This window comes from Gasterosteus aculeatus, chromosome 8 (genome assembly GCF_964276395.1).
Source record: "Gasterosteus aculeatus chromosome 8, fGasAcu3.hap1.1, whole genome shotgun sequence".
In the NCBI taxonomy this organism is placed as follows: domain Eukaryota; kingdom Metazoa; phylum Chordata; class Actinopteri; order Perciformes; family Gasterosteidae; genus Gasterosteus; species Gasterosteus aculeatus.
Genome location: NC_135695.1, coordinates 15,705,795 through 15,727,309, shown reverse-complemented (window position 1 = coordinate 15,727,309; position 21,515 = coordinate 15,705,795). Strand labels below are relative to the sequence as shown.

Genomic DNA, 21,515 nt, shown 5'->3' with positions numbered 1-21,515 from the left:
AAATCACTAAATACAAGCCTTGATGTGGACATGTGGACATGGCTGGTCTCTTCTTTATAAACCTTTTAGAAATATAATAAACTTAAAGTAAAGTCATGAACATCAGCACATTCAGAGTTTTTAACACCTGATCTTTTTTGCGTGAGTCTCAAGTATAATTAAAACCGCTGATGTTGCCAAACACCAAATTATGGTATTGAAATATTTACTACAAAAAGTGTTTAAATGACTCGTTGCTTGTCTCTTGAAAGACAGAAAACAGCAAAAGAGTATTTGCAAAACAAGCGCACATTTATTATATTTTAAAAAATTGTCTGTTTAATTTCCCTGGGTGTGCAGTGGTTGTGTTTATATAGCAGCAGTGCATAAATGTGTGTATTGTACAGCATCTACACAGCCAGGCAGGCACAACAATAATTCTGATGTAGAGATTGAGTTGTGTATTTTCAAAGGAACCCTCGTTCTCCAAAAGCCTTTTTTGTCAGCTGATATTTTGATTAGTAAGAAATGCACATGCGTTTGTGACAACATCAACAAGGGCTCTGTTGTGTTCAAGAATGACCTTGAGCCAGCATGCGCAGTAGTACTGAAACTACAGCAGCTGAAAGGAATTCAGCCCTCACTCATGTGATTATTTACACTGGTATTTTAACTATTGTGGGATGTCAAAATGGCCACAGAATAAAAAGACTATTGTTTATCATTCTCATTTAAGAGGAGGTGCAAATGTCTATCATGCTTTATAGGAACTACCTTTTTGATATTCTGGCAAAATACAGTGTGGGGTCTTTGTCAGCAAGACTTTCCAATGCAAAGAACCTTTTGCACATGTTCTGTTATCTCTTTAAAATAATCCCTTGAAGAATTGCTTACAGCTGATGCTTGGACGTTCAACCCAGTGCATGCTGGGACAGGGTTCATCTCACTGAATCATTGGAAATTCCTCAATTTTAGGAATTCTTTTAGCGAACTATAACTTAATACACTATAGGATTTCCACTGTACTGTAGACGCCTTTGTTTAACATTAAATGATGAGAGTTTAGCCCTTCCTGAAACAAAGGACACATTCTCTATGATTAACGCGAGATTCAAGACAAAACACATCTTGTAATATCTGTTGCTATAGTACTGGAGAGATAGACCCTGTCTCTTTAATAGAAATACTACTCCGTCTCCCGTCCTCCCCGTCGTATGCTCACCCTCCCACTCAGCAGCTCTCCACCTCATACTCCAGCTCTGTCTCTCCGCCTTTACTGCTCCTCCCAGCGGCATCTGCACTCGCAGCTGGAAGGAAGAACTGAAGCGACCCACGATCGATGCCATTTAGGACGTATGCAGAAAACGCCCACTTCTTTTGCTACTCATCTTCACTGGAAAAAGGTAGAAAAGCTTTTAATTGTTTGAATAAATTGCTAGTTTTCCTCACAGGCATTAGTTTGCGCCTTGTCGGGTGTGTTCTCTGGATTTTTCGATTGACCATTTTGGTCAAATGCTCATGTTAAGCACGAAGAAGGATGTTCCTACACTACGGAATGCTATTCTCATTCTAACAGACCATGAAAATAAAATCTTCAATCTGCCTCAGCTAAAACAGAGCTGGGTGGAGCCCAAACTAACAGTTAAGCCGCAGCTGTAGAACTGAGGGAGGAAGCATTGGGGGTATTCTGGTTATGAGCTCGTCAAAAGGAGGTTATACCTTCTCTTGTTCTCTGAATCTGCAGCGCACCAAAATGTCAAGTCAAAATCCTTGTGGTTATAAATGAATGGCCGTCTGCAAATAAAATGGTTGGCATTAGCAAATCAGGGTTGTTCCTCACTTCCTTTAATTCCTTTCGCCATACACAACATGTTCGGTTCACTTCTCTGGAAACTCAGAGCATGTTAGTTCATGCTCCGAGAGGCTTGTTGCACCCTCTATTTACAGAAGTGTTTGGGATTCCCCTGACTGAAACACTCTCACTTCTTCTCTTTGCACATTTCCTCTGCAGCTTCTCCTGAAACCAAAAAGCTCCGTGCCTCTTGCTTACTCATTCTGGTCTTAATGGACTCTTTCATGTACATTTTACAAGTCAATGGGGCTTCTTTTTTTTCCGGGGCAGATCCTAGTACAGAGGGACGTGACACATTTATGATGCTGCACCTTTTGAACACGGTGCCTGTCTGCCACAGGATGGCCTCTTTGAACGTTAAATAATGCATATATTCTCTTTGTGAGACAAAGAATTTGACAGGCATTATCACAGAAACAATTAGGGCTCTTCACCAAGTTGTGGCAGTCTGAGCCAGGAGATTAGACCAAAACCTGAAACAGGGACGGAGTAAACTGCTGGTAGTTATGCTCTGGACTTGCCCCTGATGTGAAAGGATCTCTTGTGAGATGCTGTCAATGTCACTGTGGATCCTTGTGACGTGACCAACAACGGGTTATAGTAATGGCTAACGTGCTCTTTTACAGTGCAGTGCCAGCAGCCGGACATTGTGTCCCTATCAAGATAGAGCAGCACACATTCTCCGGTCCATAGGATAAGAGAGTTTGACAATAAAATGATGTAATATTGAGGGGAAAGAATGTCCGATAAATGGATAGTTCATCAGCACTGTTTGACTCAGGATGGATGATTTCGATTGAGCCAGTCAAGCCCATGAGGTGCCAGTCAACAAGTAAAACACTGAAACTGTCGACATCTATTTCCCTCATCTCACAGAGAGGAACAGCGAGAGAGAGAGAGAGAGAGAGGGAGAGAAGTGGTGGCGAGCCCAGCGAGGCACGCATATTTTAAGTCACTTTGCACTCTTCAAGAGGGCCCTTTTTTTTCAATAATCCATTATGCATAACGGCTCCGGCTCTCCCTGGTATTTCTCCTACCTTCTTGACGTCAGTTGCCATTTGTGAGGGTTACCCTGGCAACGGCCAGCCTCCCCGGGAGATGTCCGTTGGATAAGACAGCCCCGATAAAGCCTTTTAAGGTTCTACTGTTGGTACACCTTTTAATTGCCTTTGATACAGTGGAAGTATTACATAGGAGTTGTCGGGCCGCATCACCACCATGTGGGCAAATGAATGGGAACGTGCGGACAAAAATAGGCATTGAATAGCTGCTTCGAATCGACGTCCCATCGTCTCCACTTGATTCGATCACCCACACATTGGGCTCAGTTTTGAGCAGTGCCCCCCGTGACACTGAATTGGACGTGGTGGATCTATCTTTGGCCACGTTTTGCTGAAGCCCTCCGCTCCACAGAGGACACACGCGCGCGTGTGACCCATTCCCACAATGTGACATTGTAGTGACAAGATAATATGTAAAGACTAGATGAAGCATCCAGTTCATCGCGATGCCTCTTGACAGCACGCAGATGTAACTATTAGGTAATATGAAAAGATCACATCTTATCCACGTTATTTATGTAGGCAATAGGACCCTAAACTCCCTCTTGCATGCAAAATTGTTGTGACAAATGTATTGGTTATTGTACTAAATTCAAATGTAACAATGCAGCCGAGGCCATTGTGATTTTACATCAATGCAAAACATTAGAACAGAAAACCGCTGTCTACCAATGACAACCTGTTGTTAGTTTGCGGTACTGGAGCCCTACACCCTCACATTCAAATGATTTCATTCGGCTGACCGCTACTGTACCGTACTGCGCAACCCGTATTGGATTTACATCAATGCAAAAACGTCATATTCCCGGGCAACAATGCAGCTGAGATACACGATACCTCCTTCAGTAGGCTATTTATAGCCTGACCAACATGTGTCTTTCTCTTTTTTTTTCTTACACCAGGCTATTGATGTGCTATTTTTACAGTGTCAATTTGCTCCCTCCCCCTCCTTTTGGTTGCCAAGCAATAGGCCAAGAGACCTGATTGGCCAAGGATGTTCATTTGGACACCTTGACTCTTATTCTCAGCCGGCTAATGAATTCAGTATTTTTTACTGACTAGATGCAGAGAGCAGAGGAGTGGACACCTTCTTGTTTTTTGTTTTTTTTAGAACCAATAATCCTAAAAGGTTAAAAGAGTATTGTTCTATTTCATTTTCTTTTTACTTAAAATCCAAGATTATGTAATCTTTTAAAAAAGTAAACTCATGTCTCATCGGTCACCAGTCTTTTCATTTAACAATAATAGAATATTTTTTCTGATATCATAACTATTGTCAGAACATATGGACTTTTTTTTGTGGTTATGATTTAGTGTGTATCATTACTTCTCTCACTTCTATATGAGGATGTTCAGCCTACTGCTGTGATTTATACGCTAGTGTGGAGAAATAAATACATATAGTTCTCATTTTGACACGCACTTTACCGTGCTTTATATTTTAACAATTTGCTATTTCCAGGCTGCATTGATGACAACCCAGCCTACAACATGTGTTTCTACTACCATGCTAATCCTAATCCTCATTATGTGTTTTCGGGGGAAATTGGTTTGACACACCTAAACTACTGCTGTGTGAGTGAATTCAATTAGACTTAATCTGACCACATGCCAATCGGAAAGGAAACCAAGGGGCTGGGCAACTTTCATCTTCCCTCCATTGATTGTGGCTCGTGCAGAGATATGGAAAAGCCTATCCCACAGCTCCCTTTCATTGGCCCCATTAAAAATTCATCCTGTCCTAATGGAGAGGTCCTTTTCAATGAGCCCACTGCAGGCCAACCGCGGTGTGCCAGGGTGAGACTTGGCACAGATGTCTCCTGGCACAGACCAAGCCTTACAGCTATAAGTTTTTTTAACCACTTGTCTTGTTCATGAAATTAAATTGATGAAGCCTTTCATCATTTTACAGAGCCCGAGGTGACATATTTACATGACCTGCCAACCATAAACAATTTGCATCGATGTGAAACAGAAAAGTAGCAAAGAAATGTGTCTTCATGCACAAATACTAGTTTGGTCGTAGGAAACTTTTTTTCAACTGAAGACCTTATTTGACTGGCAAAATAAATAAAACAGTAAAATGAATCTATCAAAGTTCCAATTTGTAATAGATTACACGTATAGACTAAACTAACTGCACACCGCTCACCTCTCGCTTTTTACACCAGAACAGGAGCTTCACAACTACTGTTTTTTCCTCACAAAATAGATATTCGACCAAGTCAAAGTGCGTAAATATGGACTAAATTGCGTCTTTGCAAACCTGAGGACGCTTGAGTCACTTCCACTACTTCAGACTTTACGAGTAGGAAATTTGTTTCCTGTATCCCGTTCGGTTCCTTTTTGTTGAGGGGGCTGACGGACCGTACCATTCCACCGGAACGTTGCACAACCCGTTTTGGAAATATTTCCACGCTACAAGCAAACGGAAATATATATTACTTTAAAACACCGACTTCAATGTAAATCGATTTTTAAAAGCGTCTGGTATTGTATACAGCGTTACATTGGTTAGGAAATGCAAATGCTGGATCTATCTACCGCCGCCCACCCCCCCCGCGTAGGCTGTTGCCATGTTCCCACTTTCATGGGTGTGGTGATTAGCTTACTTGGTGAAAATTTATAGTCAAATCCGAGCCGAGCCGCGTTCGCCTTTGCTCCCTTGAAACCGATGAAATTGTCTTAACACTAACACGCCTCGCCTTTGCGATTTCTCTCACAGCTGGGACCATGGTTGTCGTGTGAAAACGGATCGGTGTGACTCGGATTGGAAGGACAGACACAGACTCACCCCCCCGCCCCACTCCCTCCCCCCCAAAAACAAATCCTGTTCCAGGTAAGGACGCGCAGTCTCGTCTTGACATTTGGGTCTTTTTTGGGGGGGTTGCTGCTTCCTGCTTTGCTCACGGCGGATTTACGTTAGTTTCTTAATGTGAGGGGGTGGACGAGAACCAGGAATGCTGTAAAAAAAAACACCAAAAAACCGCCGCGTGTTCCTCAAGCAGCGATGCGGCTCTCGGCCCCGCCGTTCCCCGGTAACTGTCGCCTCGATGCCGGGGTTTCTGCCTCCGAAGCGAACGTGAAAATCCGCTCCAGACTGCGGCCTCTGTGCAGGCTGTGAAACGCGGAACCGACTGGTGGCAACATCTCTGTCTCTTTTCTTTTTTTTTTTTTTTTACAAATCGGCTTCATCATTAGTGGTTGCACGAAACACTGCGCACTTTCTTTCCCTTTTTTTAACATGTTTTTAAAACATAAAATATACATGCCATCGCGCCTTCATGGGGCCGCTGGTAGCGTGACGGAAGTCCCCCTTTTTAACCACGTATTTGTTCTCAATCTGCAGATTATTTTTAGGGGGGGGATTGTTGGTAAATACCTGCAGGGTTTAGGGTGGTACTCTCTCACTCAATCACCTCAATCATCAACTCAAAGATGTTGGGCTTGAACCGGACGTACGGGTTTTAAATATGTAACCTACACTGTTCATTTAGGATGGTCAAATGTGAGTTATCATTTAATTAACTGTACAGCTGAAAAATTTAAAACAGCCTCTCAAATGGACAAGTCATCGCTTTTCTCAGTCAACGACAATTTATTGTCCTCACAATAACGGTATTGTGTGTAGGGCGCTAAGGGGTGGGCGATAAAATATTTACCATAGCAATATAATTTATTAACACTCCCTTGAATTGTATCTGGGTTCATGTGTTGTGGAAAAATCCTGTTACAAAATGTAATGTTGATTAAATGTTGTGTGACTTTTGATGTACTGTTATGATATTGATCTAACCCACACCGACCGGCTCTAATGTACTGCACGCTACCAAACATCAGAAACTAACATGAGCTAACAACACAATCACACCAATTTTTATAACCGTTCCCATTACGCACAAGCAGGAAATCTCTACGTTTCATGCAAAAAAAAAAAGGTCACGGTTCACTTGAAATTAAGGAGGTCATTTAGGGCCTGTTCGGGAAAAAACGTGTCGTGACTGCAGATGTGTAATTCTCTTTGTGGTGCAGGTGGGGTGACACTTTCAATCAAAGTAGATCATAGTCATCAAATGCTCATTCCCCGTTGACTATCTCCATGGCAAAATGCTGAAATACCAGCATCCACTGACTGGAAGAGAGCGATATATGGCCTCTCACCAGGTATTTCCTTCATTCTCCAGATGTTTGGAATGCTCGGTGGGTTCACCTGGGCAAGTTTGCACCGGCTGGAGCGGTCCGGCTGCATTCTAGTTTTCACGCGCACTGAAAGAGCGTTTACCTCTGATCCACTAGAGATCGTGGGAAGAAAGGGCCGGACTCTGTGTAATTGCTGAATTGTAGAGAATGGAACTCAGTTATGGGGAATTCAATTGTACGGTTATTCTATTTTTTTGTTTTGCGTTTGATGTTTCGCAGAGTTTATAGTTGATCATCTAACGTCAGTAGTTCAGCGCACTCAGTCTCCTTCAGAGTATACATCATACATTAAAATATTAAGTGGATGTGCTTCTCTATGGCGGATGTTCATTATTTGGACATGAGCTTGTAGATGCACATTTATTACAAATTAAACACATTGGAACCATCGTAAGAAGACTTGGTCTGGACGGCTAAGAAATTAAACTGCATCAAAATGCCTTTAATATGTGCAGAAAGTGCATTCTGTCATTCTAACACATACAATTCAAAGGTACCGATTTAATGGCATATGACTGATGGCGATGAAGTCTTCCTGTGATCTCTGGTGTGAGGGGCTCACAGTGGACTACCAGGCAGTCATTGGATTAGATCCGTTCAAAATGTTAACGCCTTAACTTCCTGACCGTTTCATGTCGTCGGGCCCCCCGCGGCTCCGGGTGCAGCTGCACTGCCGGGACCTCCTGCTGCTCGGTTCACCAGTATTTGTCCGCGATCGAGGCAGATGTGACTTTCTACTGGATGCGTGACCCCGAGGGAACAGACGGCCTCATTGACAAGTTCACGTTGAATGGAAAATATGCTGCGATGGTCTAATGTGAATCCTCTCCGGTTCAGACACATAGAAACACTTCTGGACGTCACTGTCTAACGGTTGTGTTTGTTTTCTGCTGGACATTAACTGTCTGGGAGTCAGCAGCGAAACGCACTGAAGCAACAGTGTGTCCTGTAACAAATATATTGTCTGCAGGCGTCATAATGGCAACCAGAGCAAATAGCGACTTTACAATGACTTTACTGTGGCGAAGTTAAGGAGACCTCTCTGTTTGACCCTCCCTCCCTGCGTGGTATCAAAACGAAAGTGAAAGGTTTGTTGGAGGAGACTGAAACATTTTTCATTTCCATTGTTAACCTGGTGAAAAAGGAGGACGTGCAGCGGCAGCTAATAACATATTAACAGGTGGCTGGGCCATATTAATATTAAATATTTTATCATTTTGAAGATTTCTGACCAAATGGCTCTATTGATATTTCAGGGTTGACCAGAGGTGCTTCTACAAAACACTTTTTTTTTTTTTAATAATGAGCTTTTGGATTGCCATTGTTAATGTGCATATCAAGTTGGAGCCTTTGCCGTAATGCAGCCTTCGAAACCAGTAAAAGACTTTTTGTTTTTGCTGGACGTGTCTGGATGGCTGTTTGCTCGCTTGGTGTCAGAGAGACACCGTCGATAGCAACGTCTCTCCTGGCCGCCGCGGTGCCACGCCGCTCTGTCGACTGTAGCTGGCAGCTGATGTGGTAAACAATGGCCAGCGCACAGCTCTGCCTTTGTCACCTCGAACCCTGCGCCCCCCTCGGCCTGCGTGGCCCCCGGCCGGTCGGCCGCAGTTGCACAACGCTCGCCAAGCTTTATGTCTGAATTGTTAAAATTTGGTGTGTGTGTGTGTGTGTGTGTGTGTGTGTGTGTGTAGGCCTCTGATGGTTACATCAGCAGTAATGAGTGGCCGGTTCTACTTTCTAAATGACTCAAATGTATTATGTGACTATTCATGAGGGCCTCCTGCAAAGTGGCTGTCTAAAAATCCGAGCTCCGATGGGAGTGCGCATCCCTCTGGTACGCCTCGACACGAGCCAATCAGAAAGCATAGAAGGTCGCGCTGTGGTCGTCCAAGGCGCTCTGTGTGACGCGACATAGAGAGGCATAGCAGGAGCGGCCCTGACGCTGAGAGCCTCTCTTCGGGGCGGGGGGGAGTTGCGTCAGCCGGAGGGGAGAGTGATGTCACTCCCGGGGAAGCTGAGAGCATCGAAACGCTCGCCGGCCCTTGACGCCTCGTCACCGTCAAAGACCGAGGGAGGGTCCTCGAGCGAGCGGGTCCAAAGCCGCCGCCTCCCGCGTTTGGGGAGCGAGGCAAAGTGAACCGAGAATGTCGGAGCCTCTTTTTTTTTTTTTTTTATAATTATTTTTTTTTAAAGGAAGTTGTTGACGCTCGGACATTGTTGGAGTAGTTACTTATTTTCAGTTTGTAAAACGTGGGGGTTTCTTTTGTGGTGAATAAGTGACTAAGAGCGGATGTTTTTTTATTTTTTTTTAAAGCTGCTGCAAAACTGAAGATGAAGCCCGAACCACCGCCTCTTAACATTAACATGATTTCCTGTGAGGACGAAGGGCTGGACTCTGTGTAATTGCTGAATTATAGAGAATGGAACTGAGAACGTAATCTCTGAGGGTTTGACTTCTGGACAGCAGACTGTAAAACAGCCCGGAAAATGAGAGGAGGGAGGGAGGGAGGGAGGGGCGTGGGGGTGGGGGGGTTCGAACATTTCTGAGGAAAGTGCTTTGTGACCCACATTCAGGCTCCCCAAGGTAAAGGAAGTGGCGACTCACCCGTGCATGCACACAGATGCGTGCACGCTCAAACCGATCTGTGAAACCATACAGAGATCTGTCATACCGAACCTACACTGGCACTGAAACGCTCACATAATTTACACCCGTCTGGAGATTTGGTCAAATAAATCTACCAGATCTGCCCATTGTCCACACACACACACAAACACGCACATACGTTCTGCACAGTTTGGGGCTTGCCGGACGGCGCAATGAACTACACAAAAGGCCGATTGCGTCAGGAAAGGTCAGATGGCCTTTTGAACCCGACCGGGGGTGTTTGAAGAGCCGGGCCGCCCTCCAGGCCCCCGCCCAGCCCCACCCTTTGCAGCACCCTCCTTTTGCTCTGAACCCATACAGGATACCTATGTTTGTCTGATGGAAGCCTTCACATCCTTCACTCTCCGTCTGCCTGTTGAACCCAAAGTATTTCTATCCCTCTTTTTGCAGGTGTCAGCTGGGAAAGTGCGCGTGTGTGTGGGTGTGTGTGGGGAGGTGTGTGTGTGTGTGTGTGTGTGTGTGTTTGTTTGCTAGTGCGTGTGAGTGAGAAAGAAGGCGTGTGTTTTCCCGGCCCCGTCTGTATTTGGAGCGGAGCGTGGCCTGAACAAATCACAGAAGGACAATGAGCGAGCTGGAACAGTTGAGGCAGGAAGCCGAGCAACTACGAAATCAAATCCGGGTACGGCGACATTTCGTGTGCATGTTTGTTTACATTGATTCGTTGTTGTTTTTATGTGTGTGTGTGTGTGTGTGTGTGTGGGTCACTCGTGTTCCCACTTGTGCTGTGTGATCATTCTGCATATTAATGGGGTATTCTGCCATAAGCAATAACTTATGGTGTTTTAGATATTAATTTTGCGACTGTTTTAGTAAGCTTGACTTTTTGTTACATTATTTGTGTGTGTTATTACATGTTTGGTCAACATGGTTATTGTGTTTTGTGTTTTGTCGCAGGATGCCAGGAAAGCCTGTAGTGACTCCACTCTGTCCCAGGTAAGACTTTGTCTCCACATACAAAATATTGTGGGCATAATAGCGTTGCATTCTCCTATACAGTTGTACAAATTATCACGGTTACAAATACCTCATTATGCTCATATACATATCTATAAAAAAAATAAGAGGGAGTGTTTAAGACCTAATGTAAATCTTCATGGTCCCAAACCATTTAATCATATGAAATACATCTGCACAACAAATTACATTACATGTCTTTTTTTTTCTTTTTTGCGGTTGCTGGCTGATCCAACTAGACTCTATAAGCTTTGGCCCAATAACTAGGCATTTATTCCGTACGATTCGGAAGTAGTTTAAGACTCATGTCGAAAGCACTGAAGCTGAGCAACACAATCTCACCTGTGAATGAATACCTTTTGAAAAATGCTGCAGCAAATAAACATTTACTGATTAGTGTCTTAAGTCGGTGGCTAATCGAGGTACAGCTTTTATAATAGGCATTCAAAATCCCTCCGGATGCCTCCCAACGCACACAAAGTCCACATTAATACTCAACAGATGTTACACGCTAATAAAAGCGTTACTTTTCTTTGACGTAATCCATTGTTGAGCGATGCTGTCTGTTTTTAGCGTCCAGTTTGGTGAGAGGTGGGGGGATGATGATGATGAGGATGATGATGATGGCAGTGTGTGGGCCTCGGGTGACTCTGACTCTTCTTCCCGTGTTTTGGCAGATCACAGCTGGTCTGGACTCGGTGGGCCGGATACAGATGCGAACGCGGCGCACTCTCAGGGGCCACCTGGCCAAGATCTATGCAATGCACTGGGGGAGCGACTCCAGGTAGGGTAGCGATTCTGCAGACACCCAATTATTGGTGCGCGGGTGTGTTTCATTTGATGCCTTAAAGAAGAGAGTGAAGCGTTTTTTACGACCTTGGTTCATCGTCAACCTCTTTTGGAACGTTGTTCAGCATTGATGCAGTAGTTATGTAGGATTGTTTTTCTTTTTTCTTTTTTTTTGCTGTGTGACGCTCACATCTTTGGTTGTTTGAAACGCTCAAAATAGTCTCTTTTAAATCCCCAAAGACACTGAAGCACAATTTAAAATGTGTGTCATGGATCGACCTGCTGTCGCCTTCAGTGAACATTTTTCAACAGCTTGACTGGCACAAAGGGAATCCTGCTATGGTCACGACCGCCGTAGTCCATTTTGTTTTCGAATTCTATCAGGATTGTATCCACTTTGAAGGTCATTTTCCCCACGAGCCAGTGTTTATTTCTGTCCCTGCTAAGAAACCCTTTCTTGTCTGTTTAGTTTCCACAGTGCGAGTGTTAGTACTACAGCTATAACTGTCTGGGTGTATAACAGGCAATAAAGGTTTCAGGCCCAGGCGAACGTGGACACATCTTCAGCCACAGTGCAGGACCTTTACAGTGAAATCAACATTCTGACTTAAACGCTTGAATATGTACTAAGCGCTTCACATCAGTTGTAATATCATAAACCTGACTGTTCATCTAGTCTGCGCAGTGAAGCTTAAATCATGGCAGCAAATCACAACAAATTACCGACAAATATAAACCGGTGCACTACCAACGGGTGTGGAGGTTCTCCTGCTTTTATACGATTGGTGTTATTATTTCTGTGTTTAACATGTCTGTGTCATTTCTCTCTGTCCACCTGTCTCCCAATGCAATGCACTGGGGCAGTGACGGCAGTCCCAGGTGTGGGGCTTTACTACTACTAGTACCACTACCACTGCCACCCCCCCACCACTACTACTGTTGTACTAATATGACTAATCTCACCATAATTGACTGTCACCCCCACTAATACTGTACGTCTAAGTGCTAGCACTGTTTTTATGGCCTCACTTTAAACCCAGTAGTGATATTAGTTGGGCACAGAGACGGTCAACATTCAAAGCTTATTTAGAATTGACTTAAAAATGCAGTTTGTAAGATCTAAATTCGGTTTTATGTTGTTTTTTTCCCCCACTGAGGTTATGATCACAGTTGATCTTCTCGTCCAGATTGGACTGCACACGCGCCTGCTTGCATCCAGTTTGTCACTATTTAGAGCTTAAAACTGCTTTTTTAACCGGTTGACGCAACGATCATATTTTCCCAATATTATGCATGCAGCGCACTCTGATCTATAAATAAAATTAGCTTGTTCGTGCTGAAATCTTAGACAGCAAAGAGCACACACTTGATTTAAAGAAAATTTAGAGGTGACCCAGCAGGAGGTTTAATGTTTATTTTGTATACAGTCGCTGACATTTTCCCCGCAATGGCTCTCCTCTTGATTGTAGCATAGCACCATCGAACCACTTCCTGTTGCTGGATCAGCAGGGACACCCAGGGGGGGGAGGGAGCGAGGGAGGCAGGGAGAGAAGGAAGGAAGGAAGCAGGGGTTCCAGCTGTTTTGGCATCAGTACCACCTACAAGTCTAATTCTGTACTGACTATTTCCACTTCCACCGTCTCCTCCGCGTTCCTTCTTGCTGCCCCACCCAGCTTCTTTCTAGTGCTCCCCCAACTCGGGCTTCAAGCTCCCGCTTCACTGTAGGACTTTTTACATAACTAGGGTAATGAATATTACATGGGGTGGGACATTAAAAGTGGCTTCCCTGGATGAGGAGTCTTCCACTAGGAGGGGGGGAGGACGAAGGAACATGGAGGCAAACGGGGAGCACGCACAATGCTTTTTGACGGAGCACCTTATACTAATTGTATTGTATAGCACAGCATTCCGTTAGGTGGCTGCTGACTCATTTGCTTTTAATGAGCCAGACGCATGTACTGTTTTCTCTTTCTTTCTTTTTTTGCACGTGCTCCGGTTGTAATGCTGCTGTTTACTTCTTTTTTTCCCCCAGGTTACTTGTTAGTGCCTCGCAAGATGGAAAGCTAATCATCTGGGACAGCTACACGACAAACAAGGTGAGATAATTGATAATCGATGATAGGTTATGTAATGTGTACAAGGACAGTTAAGGTCCCTTCAGAAATGTGCTGCCCCTGTCAGACTTCACTGACCCTCCACTGTTCTCAACTGTCACTTTTAGAGTCGTCTCTGAAGCGCAATACTGTTGTAAATACGTAGGGAAATGGGACCAGCTAGCATCAAAATGACCTGGAGTTTCTTTTATAAATCATAAGATTATATATCAATCTGACTGGTGAAAGGGTAAGATTAGGCAATGCGAATTTTTTTTAAACGTCTAAAACGCAAATAATATCACGCTCTTATTTATTTATTCTTTAAACCTCACCGCCATCTGAACCTGTAATACTTAATATGAACCCAGACTGTTTTGTGATGTCATCTTGCATTTAATGCTAAGATTATATAATTGATCATAATAATATAATCATGTTACCATGTTGGTTAGACCAATGGAAGAAGGCTTCCCTTCATTTTTATGAAGCACAGAGATGAAGCGACCGTATCATCACCATCACTGCCCTGGATCAAAACCCATTGATTTCTCTTAAGTCTCCACATTACTAACCCCCCCCCCCCCCCCCCCCGTTCAGTAAAGAAATGACTCCCGAATGTCCTGGTCCTCAGATGCATGCCATCCCGCTGCGTTCTTCCTGGGTGATGACGTGCGCATACGCCCCCTCTGGGAACTATGTGGCCTGCGGAGGCCTGGACAACATCTGCTCCATATACAGCCTGAAGACCCGAGAGGGCAACGTGCGCGTCACCCGAGAGCTACCCGGACACACAGGTAGGCACGGGGCCAGCCAGGACAGGACACCGATAAAAGCCCAGCGTTGACTCCACACAACCGCTTACCCTAAATAACTTTGACCGATCCGTTTCCCCTGACTGTAAATTTAGTCTCATTTAATGACTTAATAAACAAAGGAGAGCTACACAGACTCTCCCTGCTGTTTTTTTTTAGTTTTTTTTTTTTAGCTCGATCTCTTTCTTTCGCAGGCTTATTTATATATGAATAAATGTCTCTAGGCTTAAATGTCTTCTTGATGTGTTAATTTTCCATTTCACTTGTCTTTTCTCCTGCAATGCAAGCACGATCACAGATATAACTTTAATCAAACATTTCCTTGTTAACAGTGAATTAATATACCATAGCCACCAAAGAGCCTCCTTGAAGGTTTAGGTAAAGCGCGGCAGTAAGCGCTCACTTGTGAGTAGTCGACGGGACGTGGTGGATTGTCCTCGTCTGACGCTGCCGCTGTCCCCCTCCAGGTTACCTGTCCTGCTGTCGTTTCTTGGACGACAACCAGATACTGACCAGCTCCGGAGACACCACCTGGTGAGCAACGACCCGCCGCTCTCACCTGCACAGCTGAAGAATTGAAAGCTCTTTATGAGATAGAAACGTTCTTATTATCATGCTACACGGTTGATGTGTAATCACCAAAAATAAAAAATGTCATTGAGTTCCTCTCCAATATCAATCCTCTTACTCTGATTGTCTTCCCCTTTATATCGCTGCCATCTGATGCCTTTTGTGTGGATTATACAGAAAAACTTCTATTCACTACGAATCTTAATTAATGAGACTAGATTGTCATGACTGCATTGTTATACAAAGATGCATACGGAGAAATCCGCGTAATTCACATAAATCAGAAACTATTATGCCGTTTCAATATTTGAATGTTGTCTTTTAGCAGCTTTATAGTAAAGCATTTATAATTTCACCTAACCACGACCTCCTTTCTCGCAGTGCATTGTGGGACATAGAAACAGGCCAGCAGGCCACCAGCTTCACCGGCCACACGGGGGACGTGATGAGTTTGTCTCTCAGCCCAGACTTCAAGACCTTTGTGTCCGGAGCTTGTGACGCCACGTCCAAGCTGTGGGACATTCGGGACGGCATGTGCAGGCAATCCTTCACGGGCCACGTGTCCGACATCAACGCCGTCACCGTGAGTTCTGTCACGCTCTAAAACTCGCTCGCTTGCTCGCACTCTCTACAGGAAGAGTGCAAAGACCTTTACGGTTTATTTGTTTGCACAATAAAACAATCCATTCACCATCAGGTGGAATGTTGGTAGTGATTCAATGTCTCTCGAAGGTTGAAAATCTCACATTGTTGCTTTTGGAAGTCTCGTATTTCAGGGTTCTCATTAATGATTCATTGTTGATCACCTGACTGTTTCGAGCTTTTCTAAGTAGCGGTTTTAAATTCTGTTAAATCTGTTTCACAAGAGAGCGCTGACCACCAACGACGTCTTGCAAAGCGCTGCTTCTGTGGCAGAAATATAAAAGGCATTACTCCAGTGAAAGGCCAGATTTGAAATAAAATTTAAAAAAAACGGACAAACTCACTCAAATTTAATTTGTTTTGTCTAACAAGCCAGATTGCGATTGCTTTATTAGCTCTTTATTGTGGTAATCTACATGATGGTGTTTCATTTGGTCATCATGCTCCAACCTTTTCTAGTTTTACACATGCGTGCTCCTTTTAAAGCAGGTCACTCTCTTAGGTGAATTCACTTATATGAGCCGTGAGGCTTGGAAAAATACCGGAAGCCCCCCCCCTCCCCTGAAGAACTGATTGTATGGTGGCTTAACGACACCGTCCTGCTGGCTTTTTAAGATTTAATTTTCTTCCCCCGCAGTTTTTCCCCAATGGGAACGCCTTCGGCACCGGCTCGGACGACGCCACCTGCAGGCTGTTTGACCTGCGTGCCGACCAGGAGCTGATGATGTACAGCCATGACAACATCATCTGTGGCATCACCTCCGTGTCCTTCTCCAAGAGCGGCCGACTGCTCCTGGCCGGCTACGATGACTTCAACTGCAACGTCTGGGACACTCTGAAAGGCGAACGTGCAGGTAAAAGGGGGCTGGAAGTCCGCTCATTTTTCTCATTTCTCGTGTTTTTCTTAAGTGAAAACTGACGGAACGGACGAACCGACCGATGAGCAGCGAGTAACGTCCTTGAACACGGACCGCGTTGTTGATTTCAAAGCGGCCGGCCTGTTTGATTGATTGATTGTGGGGCTTTTTTTTTCTTCTGACCTCCAGGTGTGTTGGCCGGCCACGACAACCGAGTGAGCTGCTTAGGGGTGACAGAAGACGGCATGGCCGTGGCCACCGGCTCCTGGGACAGTTTCCTGCGGATCTGGAACTAAACAAACCTCTTCCTTACCGTAGTCGATCACTACCCCCCCCCCCCCCCCCCCACCACACACACACACACACACACACACACACACACACAATTACCTACTCACCCCCCTGAGTTCTCCTCTCTGCTGGGGACCTGCCCACTTGTGAGAAAGTAGCAGCTTTGACAGAAGTGACAGGAGTTTCCCACCCAGCCATCACACAGGAACCTAAATAAGAGCCTTTCAGTAGAGTTTCTCAAACAAAATTAGAGCGATTAGAGGAAAACGGAAAAGATATCACTCCCATAAAGATTGTCTGATAGGGGGCGATAGAGAGCATATTGTGCCGTGACAAACAACAAATAAGATGGGCGTCAGTGTGATATGTAATATGTAAATGTATATATAAAGACAATATATATGTATCACATTATGTGTGTATATATGCATAATATATGCATATATAATGTATATGTGTATATTTTTGTAGTTCATTTCCCACCCTTGAGTATCTTTTCTTTTTTTAATTATAATTTTAGGGGACTGGAGTAGTTTTATTTCTAATGTACATATTCACATTATTACTTGCCAGACACACCCATTTTACCCTGTGAGTACCAGATTGAGTGCCATACTATTTAGACACGGTAACGTATCATAATTTAACCTAAAAGCCTAAAAAACCTGCTGTTCAATCAAGCCCTCGTGTCCAGCAACAAGAGGATTTGACAAGTAAACAAAAAGGTTTTTTAAAAATATACATTGGCCCGGCTAAACTCACTTGTCCCACCAGTAAGTGTGTATTATTGTACAGTCAGCAGGCGGAATTCATGCATCTATCTACAAAGTCACGTGAATGAGAACACGACCCCCTGGCATTCTCCACCACAGTCTTCTCCTTTTTGGAAGGAAACCACCACACTGCTGTGATGATGATTAGAGAGCACGCTTCAAAACCAAACAAGTGGTGTTTTTAGTCTGGATTCAAGTTTAGCTCCAATGTAGAAACTGGTGACTTTTAGGCTAAGATAGAACATTTGATTTAACTGGAGGTGCTGCCTTGACCTCTTCTCACATGGATTGTGGTTTGAAATCCTCAACATGCCTGAATATCAACAAAAAAAAAACACATTCATTCCATGCGACTGGCTGTGTGAAACGATGGATAACCCGACGGTCCTAAATAGAGGTTTTGCAGCGTGATGTCTCAGGTCAGCTGTGGCCTGTAGAATCTACTTTTTCGTAGAGGTGAGCATCTGACAGCGATGCAGAGCGGGGAGAGCGACGCGTTCCCCCTCAATCAGAAGCCGTTTTCTACCTGCGACCCCGTAATGGTGCCGAGGCTTGTGCGGACAAATGGTAAAGCGGCCTGTCATCACAGGAGGATGTCTTGAGGACCATCAAAAGACAGCAGTGACTGTCTGAGGACTAAAGAAAAGATGTCCCGCCATGTCATTTTGATTCTTTCCTTTTTTCTTTTTCTTTTTTGGAAGCAAAGGATCACCGAGTCCTCTTTATCGTCAACACGGTGTGAACGGAGTGACTGCATGGAACTGAAATCATGTTCGCTGCTCCACAATCACACCAGTGCCACAACAAGCCTGTAGAAAAAGGATAAAGAAGAAAAAAAAGGGGGTTTAACAGGTTTTTTTCCATCACCAAAAACATGTTATGAAGTGTTGAATATTGCTTGTGAAGAAAGTATACTTGGTAGACTGAAATGTACACTTAGTAGAGAGCTAGAGATGCACTCACAAACTGTAGTACAAATGTATACCATTGAACACGTGACTTATTTACCCATAGAAGTGCTGTCTCTGATTTAGGGTATTCTCTCATCACACATCTTCCTTTTTTTTTTTTTGTTGGTTCTTCTAAAAAGACTTAATTAAAAAAAAAAAAAAAAGAATCTACATAATGTATGTGAGTTGGACCTATACGTCGGCTGTCTCGGGTGCCTATCTCTGAATATACACGTTTGACCCACACGGGCTGGATGAAGGAGGGTTTGTGCTCCTGTGAGACGTGGCACTATTGTCTCCCATTCTGCCTTACGATGCCATTCATAACAGCACGGACCCGTCGTGTGTTCCTCTTAAACGCTGATCAACAAGAGTGATCGCTCATTTTTTATTTCCCCAATAGAAGCACATTCTGATACTAGTGAACACTAAAAAGAAATGCTTACAGAACACCGCGCAAACACATGCAGCTCCATAGTGCTCCGAGCTTTTTATACAATTCTGCTTTCTACTTCCACCGCACGCTACCACCTGTAGTATTTATTTAGGTTCAATCTGCTATCAGTGACACCTCTCTAAGGCCTACCGTGATTCTACTTTCCTTTTTATGTTCTTGAATGTTTTAGCTGCAACTACTTTGCATTGAATAATCCATTTTGAGAGAATGTCAATAATAGTTTTTAGTGTGAGAATCTCTTTGAGGTGTGTAGGATGTGATATGTATCGCATATCAGTGTGTGTGTGTGTGGGGGGGGGGGGGGCGCAGATGTATGTGGATAACATAGATCTAATTGTGACTTCCTCTTTTGTGCCATTTATCCACGGACTCTGAGCTGTGAACTGAAAACTGTCAATGTGACAACAAAGAAAAAAAAAAAAAAAAAAAGGTTTGCTGACTCGACTCAAAGTGCCAGCTTTTTTTTTTTTTCCATATCTATCAATTAAAGTCTCATCAGTTTGATTTTAATACCAAGTCTGTTGTCTGACCAAACTGGTGTACTGCTTCTATTTGAAGATGGATGTTTGTGTTATTAGGTTAACAGTGCGTATTAGACTGAAGTTGGTCAGTAGAACCATATGTCCATGTGTCCCCAGACAAAGACGGTGAAATGTACTTAAATAGTTTGACACTTTGTTTGCTTTCTGGCCGGAGATTTGTGCCACTGTTGAATATTCGGCTCCAGCCAGCAGCACTTTAGTTTAACACAAAGATTGGAGACTGAGTGGGAGACAGTTTGACCAGCTCTGTTTGAAGTTTACTAATAAACACATGTATCTTCGTTTAAAAAAAAAAAGCAAAAGCAGGTTACATAGGAACTCCAGTTCCGCTTGTTGGCTGGACACAAACCCTCCCTGAGAATGGTCAATAAGCGTCTTTTACACACTGTTTTTGTACATGTTAAATGAGCAGCGTGTTCATTTGGGTGCTCTGGCGATGCTGCAGATGTTACTGCTACCGGTTCCCCTCCATTTTCATTCTTTGTGGTAAACTGAGCTTGCAGAAGCCGCCTTAAGTTACTTAACGGACAGAAAGAAAGCTTATATATATATCGGTCCACTAGAAGCGAAAACGTAAAACCAATCGAATAAAAGCCACCCTGTTCTTTTTCAACTGTATAACAGTGAGGAAGGAAAACACACCACGTGTTACTGGGTGAAAGGGGGATTGTGTTTATTTCCGATAACCAGGCAACCATTCCCTCGCTCTCGTGTGTATTCCAGCAGTATTAGCAGCTGGAATAGTAACACTTCTTTGTGCCTGTGCAGTTCACTCATTAATCAAAAAAGGTGCTTGACTTTTCTTTCTTTTTTAAAAATTTGACACTGGTGTATTTACCTGAAGTCTCCCCCGGTGTATTCTCTTCACTATACAACTGATAGAGAGCTGTTGAATCAACCTCTGTGCTCCTACAAAATGTCGACATCTGTTGCATTTACAGTACTGCCTCGAGTACAACGATCTGTGACTCCCGTCAACCATCGGCGTGGTACGTTGTATGTGTAGTGCCATTCGTCACCAACCTACATTTAACTGGGAAGCGCAGATGGGAAAGCGTCGTCGCTGCTGCTGCACGAGTTCACGCAGTGTTATGATGCTCCAATGTGCATGACTCCAAATTTAAAATCTTCACATGCAAACAAGGACTCCCCTACCACTTGAATCGATGTCACATCATCACCACCACAGCACAGTCACAAAACAACGCACTGTCCTTAGACTCTTCAGCAAACTGTTCTGACATTTTGATTTTATTTATTGTTTTTATGTGTTAAGCCAGTGAAAGACCAGGGACTTGGTGCCATGATAATTCTCTTACAGTGCTATTGTGTGAAATTATAATCACTTGTTATGGAATAATTTTTATAGTCTTTTTCACACCAGACCTTTTTTTTGTATTTGTACAGTGGCTTGGTGATACCGATATGTTGCCATGAGTTATTGTAACCAATAAAAAGCTTCTAACCAAGAATCCAAATCCTCAACGATTTTGTTCACAGAAATGGAAACATTTTTTCAGTATTCTTATTGTTACCTTTGAGAAAGGGACTTAACACCAAATTTAAGCTTTTGAAGTATTTATCTTTATATTAGTCTTATCTACCAATGTTCAATTATATCGATATTCATAACCAGCCGCCAGTCAATTTGTATCTTCCAGATTAAAGTTCTGGCCCAAAACGTGTCATGTAAGGTCACCTGGACCACCATTTTCTAATTAGTCCTCATTGAATCCAACAGAACGTCCACGTCACGGTCTCATTTATAACGTTAACGGAACAAAAACACGTCAACGGCACACAGGCGTAAACATAAGAGTAAGTCACAGATGCTTAAACTCGAGTCATGTTCTGGACGCATAGCATTCAATTATCGGATGCAGAATTGTGTGTTTACTTGGGTTAAAATATTTCAACGCTCGCGGTTTAAAATAAACTACATCCCTGTTTTCTGGCAAGCAGATGTGGTGCTTGTGCACAATATGAATAAACATGGCCATCAGGCTCTAATGGTGGTTGTAA

The 21,515-nt window shown here is 43.6% G+C and overlaps 1 protein-coding gene across 3 annotated transcripts; it reads left to right on the top strand.

Annotated features, from left to right (window-relative positions):
- Positions 1 to 1,227: 1,227 nt before the first annotated feature.
- Positions 1,228 to 20,965, top strand: LOC120823969 (guanine nucleotide-binding protein subunit beta-4). Of its 3 annotated transcripts, XM_040184486.2 has the most exons (11): positions 1,228 to 1,382; positions 5,618 to 5,731; positions 10,151 to 10,379; positions 10,655 to 10,693; positions 11,392 to 11,498; positions 13,536 to 13,599; positions 14,231 to 14,393; positions 14,879 to 14,945; positions 15,363 to 15,564; positions 16,261 to 16,477; positions 16,670 to 20,965. In XM_040184486.2, the coding sequence occupies exons 3-11, from the start codon at positions 10,323 to 10,325 to the stop codon at positions 16,774 to 16,776; spliced, it is 1,023 nt and encodes a 340-aa protein (XP_040040420.1). In that variant the 5' UTR covers positions 1,228 to 1,382; positions 5,618 to 5,731; positions 10,151 to 10,322; the 3' UTR covers positions 16,777 to 20,965. The 3 variants fall into 3 exon arrangements, with proteins under 3 accessions (XP_040040420.1, XP_040040419.1, XP_040040421.1); XM_040184485.2 differs by lacking the exon at positions 1,228 to 1,382 and having other exon boundaries at positions 4,828 to 5,731; XM_040184487.2 differs by lacking the exons at positions 1,228 to 1,382; positions 5,618 to 5,731; positions 10,151 to 10,379; positions 10,655 to 10,693; positions 11,392 to 11,498 and adding an exon at positions 12,339 to 12,382.
- Positions 20,966 to 21,515: the final 550 nt, after the last annotated feature.

Coding starts and splice junctions, on each gene's coding strand:
- LOC120823969 (XM_040184486.2), top strand. CDS start 10,323: ATGAGCGAGCTGGAACAGTTGAGGCAGGAAGCCGAGCAACTACGAAAT. Junction 14,394..14,878: donor AGAGCTACCCGGACACACAG/GTAGGCACGGGG, acceptor GTCCCCCTCCAG/GTTACCTGTCCTGCTGTCGT. Junction 14,946..15,362: donor AGCTCCGGAGACACCACCTG/GTGAGCAACGAC, acceptor CCTTTCTCGCAG/TGCATTGTGGGACATAGAAA.